At 44.1% G+C, this 4,827-nt stretch overlaps 2 protein-coding genes across 3 annotated transcripts; both read left to right on the forward strand.

Moving 5' to 3' along the window:
- Positions 1-618: 618 nt before the first annotated feature.
- Positions 619-2,203, forward strand: LOC147464592 (uncharacterized). Of its 2 annotated transcripts, none has more exons than XM_086509725.1 (4): positions 619-877; positions 1,264-1,321; positions 1,399-1,551; positions 1,641-2,203. In XM_086509725.1, the coding sequence occupies exons 1-3, from the start codon at positions 832-834 to the stop codon at positions 1,496-1,498; spliced, it is 204 nt and encodes a 67-aa protein (XP_086365851.1). In that variant the 5' UTR covers positions 619-831; the 3' UTR covers positions 1,499-1,551; positions 1,641-2,203. The 2 variants fall into 2 exon arrangements, with proteins under 2 accessions (XP_086365851.1, XP_086365842.1); XM_086509716.1 differs by lacking the exon at positions 1,641-2,203 and adding an exon at positions 954-1,138 and having other exon boundaries at positions 1,399-1,475.
- On the forward strand, positions 1,775-2,497 carry LOC147464593 (uncharacterized). The gene is made up of 4 exons (XM_086509733.1): positions 1,775-1,796; positions 1,908-1,952; positions 2,030-2,061; positions 2,342-2,497. Exons 1-4 carry the CDS (start codon positions 1,775-1,777, stop codon positions 2,495-2,497), a joined length of 255 nt encoding a protein of 84 aa, XP_086365859.1.
- Positions 2,498-4,827: the final 2,330 nt, after the last annotated feature.

The raw sequence follows: 4,827 nt of genomic DNA on the forward strand, positions 1-4,827 counted from the left end.
ACTGAAATGGTAGGTTGTCAGACCCTATTAACATGGCATGTAAAGATTCTTTCAAATAAGAAAATAGGGGGGGCAAATGGGAAAAGAAGGGTCGTGCAAAAAAAAATCTACTAGTGGTTTTGTAGCCTTTGCTTTAATGAAAATATGGAGCCATTATTTTTTGTGCAATGCACTTAGGCCCGTGTTACGTTGGGACAGGGAAGGGGTGGCCATCTTGAGGTGGCAGCCAGCGATTTGCGGACAAAAAAGCGAAACTTGGCCTCTATACCTTGTCAAAGGGACGGCCTTACCCCCTCGGCGAACTTCTCCAAGGAGCGGCCATCTGCCAAAAGCGCACGCGGAAAGACGTTCCACGGGCTTCGAGCTCTGGCAGTCAACGTGAGTTACGGAGGCCATTCCACTTGCGCTACTACAAATCGCTGCAGGCTCACCGGCAGTTTTTATCAAATTGGTTAGTGTGACAGCGTCGTGGCCTAGGGCACACAGAGGGGGTGGGGCGGACGCCCCAGTGTGACAGGGACCTTAGAGAGAGAGAGAGAGAGAGAGAGAGCCACAATAAGATTCACAGGAATCTTCCGCTGCTGGCTGTCATTCTTGAGCACAACTGCTCCGGCCAGCCCTCCAAAAGTGCTTTCTTGTGAAGCGTGTCGCTCTGATTGGGTGGGAGGCAGGCGCTGGCTATGGCTGGAACAGGAGGGGCGTGGGCTACACCGGCCAGCCAGCCAGTTGCCGGCCAAAAAGGGAGAGGCACACGTAGGCTCTCGCCCCTCATGCTAACAGAGAGAGAGTTCTTCTAGTGTTGAGTAAGCGGTGCAAGCAGCAAAAGAAGAGATGGCATGCACAATGAAGGGAGCCTGCAAGGGCTTGTGGAGCATGGGTGTGTACCTTCTCACCACTCTCCTGTGCATCTCCTCTCTCATTCTTCCTCTAAATCCAAATAGTGTATGGGGCAGTCTCTTGGCTAGGCTCCATCACTCACAGGCTGCAACCTAGCACACCACAGGACAAAGCCCAGCTCAGCTTGCTGAATGTGGGAACCTTGGGCTCGAGCTCCTTTTGCCATGTCTCCCTTGCCCTCAATCTGTTGGGCCTCCACATGCTGCTCCCCAAGCTCCTCATATATGCATATGAATTTCAGGTCCTCTCTGCACCTAATGGTCTCTTTAAACCTCAGACCATACAGAGGATGGAGTTATACTCAACACTCTTGAAATGTGTGTCGGCATTGCATGCCGTTTTTTATGTGGATTACTTTCTTTGCAGATGTGGACTTTTTGGAAATGTTAGTTCGTATCACTAAATTGATTCTGTGTATTGCAAGGTGAGTGAACAATCTATTGTATGCATCATTTTGCCTTTTCAACCATTGGTTTTGAAGGCTTCGTTATTTTGGTGCAGATATGAGCTTTGTTGCCTGCCAGATTTTGTCTATGGCTATGAAAAATCGACCAAGATCTTGAGCATGGACCCAACTGCTTCTCTTGCCTTAGTGAGCTAGGATCTGGAAGCAAATGTGCTGGAAATCAAGATTTTACTTTTTTGATGCTACTGGTAAAATTTACATTGCAAAGAAAGTGTTTTGTAGTGTAAATTATGAGTATACACTGCAGACAGATAATGTTAATTGCGTTACTTTACAGGATCCAACTGGAACCCCAGTCAAGAGGGACATTAAAGCCAATCTCTCAGTGGTATCATTGCTGAGCTGCCATAAAAAGCAAGGAAGCAAGCTTGCATCGTGAGGCAAGGCATAAAAGTGAGCCCCTTGAGCCAAATGGAGAAGCAGATCATTCTAGGTACATCACTGCTTTGTTTGGGGCCAGTCAAAATCAGCTTTTTGCTTTTGAAGTCCTTGGAAAGAAGTCTTACCTGCCAAATAATTGATGGCTTTCTTACTTCCCGTTCAGCTGAAGATGCAAAGATCAAGCAGAAACTTGGTTTCCGGACAAGATGTACAAGATTAGTTAAGAGCCCTGGGATTTGTAGTTTTTGGCCGAATTACGTGTTAGTGAGGACATAAATTACACAGGTTCAACCAAAATTTTTGACTGTCAGCAGCAAGTAAACTTTCTGCCCATGCAATCGATCTCTTGTACATCGACTTACTCGATTTTTGGTAGTACAATTGCTCCAGTAACTCCAATTTCTAATGTTTGTTGTCATAGCATATGCTGTGTCTGGGGACCCTTTGCACTTTATTTCAGTGGTTCTAATGCTAAACTAACGTCTCTGAATGGCTGGTCACAAATGTTGTTTGGTGTGATCAATTCTACAAACCAGGTATGATAGTTCTGAATACTTCTTTTGATGTTGCTTGGTCTATTTTCCATGTTGCTTGCAGATAGATCGTCATCAACAACAGATTCTTACCCTTACAGATTCAATGCAGCTTGTTGCCTTAGAAGGTCTTTCTACTGAGGGCCGAATGAAGCCTTCCTACAGGATCCTATGCGCAAAAAAATGGCATCTCTTACTTTTGGTTATGCAAGAACTTTAAGTGATACAACAGGCATGCCCAGTAGAAACTATGTGTTCTCATACTTTAGAAGTGCCAGGTTACTAGATAGTATATATGTGGCATGACTAATAAAAAGGGAGCAATGGAATGCTTTCAACAAATGCTAGAGAAGGCCTATCTGGCTTGCACCTTGAAGGCCTGTGGCATGGAGCAAGATGTTGACATAGGTGAGAGGATATGTGTCAGATTATGAATCAAGGGCTATTGTAGGAACATATCATGTTTAGTGCTGCCATGGTTGACAAGTAGGCCAAGAGTGGCATCCTATCAATAAAAACATAAAAAGCTCTTAATCAGTTTTCTACCTGGAGTGTGATTTCTTGGAGCACTTTGACTGCACGATATGCCCAACATGAATGTGGCAAGGAAATAACGGAGAAACAAGATAGAAAATAATGGTTTTTGGTTACTAAAAGCTGCAAGGGAATTAGCCACACCAGTCAAGCATGGATAGGAAATTGGGGAATAGCAGCAAAGGTTTGTAAATGCATGATGCAATCATACATAGAAGCTGCTAGGAATCAAGGAGAGGGCATGAAAACAAAGATGAAGGGCATGGTGTTATAGTTGGATAAAGAAGCACATGGGGAGGCAAGGTTTATGGATGACAAGATACATCCAGTGGGTGCAGATTTAGAAGAGATAAGGCAACATGTGGGTAGTGTGGTGAAAATCAAAGAAGAAAGGGGGAGGCCAAGTGTGCATAAAACCACACAATTGATCTAAGGTTACTAAGAGCATCCCAATCCATGGAGAGCAAGGACTGCAGGAAAATCTCGCCATCTAGGTGCAAAGAAACAAAAGTTTCCAGAAAGCTTGGTCAATTAGCAAGATATGGTTTACCCCTCCATAATCCTACCTGAAGCATGTCAAACTATAAGTTTACCTCTCTTGCATGGCACATGACCAATGAAGAAAAAACAATTGGCTCCCTACTCTAAATTCTTATACCACTCACTACTGCCACTCCACTTGCATTGGTTGACTTGCGTCCATCCTCCTTGAACAACCATCTCCAACCTCTAGTAATGGCCTAGGTTTCCCTTCTTACTAAATTTGGCTGCCTCTACCCACACACATGCACACAAATATGGTCATGATCCATCCCAAAAGACAACTTAAGTATGCTCTTTCATTTCTCTATTGGTTTTACATTTAAGAATCAGCGAAGGGGGTTCTTCTCTCATTGTTTACTACCCAAAAGGCTTTTTCTAGCAAAAAACCTAGGCTTTGTATCTCAAAAAAACAACCATGTATTCCTTGCCACAACCATGTTGGGCATATCATGCAACCAATGTGATATTAGTGGCAACATCCTGAATAGGAGGATCATCAAGAAACCTTTATGCTTTCATGAGGACGTCACATTAGGCATTCTTGTCAATGAAAGCATTGCCAAGTAGAACATGTTTCTGCAACCACCCATAACTAGCAATCTCCTTGTGTCAAAATCATACACAACGCGACAGGCCTTCGCTTTGCATCTGTTGAAAACGGCCCGGAGGAATTTGTCACAACCATTTTGGGCATATCTTGCAATGAAGGTGCTCCAAGTGATGACATCTCACAGAGGACGTTTATCAAGAAGTTTTTGTGCTTTTATAAGCACCACAGTTGGGATACATGTCAACCAAAGCACCACCAAGAGAGACATGTTTTTGCAAAAGTCCATGACTAGCAACCTCATTTGTGAATTTTCTCACCCATGTAAATATCACATGGGCAATGCCATAAGCTATAGTTGTTTGCATATGGAGAGGCCTTCTCTTAGTTGCTCCACTAAAAGTAGCCCAAACCACTCCCCACCATGTTCACCTTCTCGAGCGAACCTCGGTTGGTTGTCCTCTCTTGTTTGACACTTCAAAATCGTGTCAAAGCTACTAGATTTTTCACATGTACCTAGCCAAAAATCTCTATACAATGCTCGAGTATCTATGCTTGCACGTCTCTTTTGCTTGATTCATTCATACCTAAGCATCCTATCTCTTGGCTTCTCACTTCCAATTTCCACTTCCAGACTACTTGGTGAAGCCTCCATAGTCATCCGCTCCTGCAAATGCCCTCCTCACGCTCCTCCTTCAATCAAGGATCAGATTCTACCTTCTTTTGTGTAACAGCCGATACCTCCACATGCTCCTACATACCTCCTACGGTTTTCATCGTGCTCCCAAGCTCTTTGTAACAGAGCATCATGGCTTTCCACTCCACAAAATTGATCACACTTTTTTCTCTAGCCAGCAGTCCCTCCAAAACCTACAACCATCCTCTTGCCTACCACCACACTTGGGTATTTGACAACTTGACTGGCG

Source organism: Adiantum capillus-veneris, chromosome 1 (assembly GCF_014529385.1).
Source record: "Adiantum capillus-veneris isolate H3 chromosome 1, ASM1452938v2, whole genome shotgun sequence".
Taxonomy (NCBI): Eukaryota; Viridiplantae; Streptophyta; class Polypodiopsida; order Polypodiales; family Pteridaceae; genus Adiantum; species Adiantum capillus-veneris.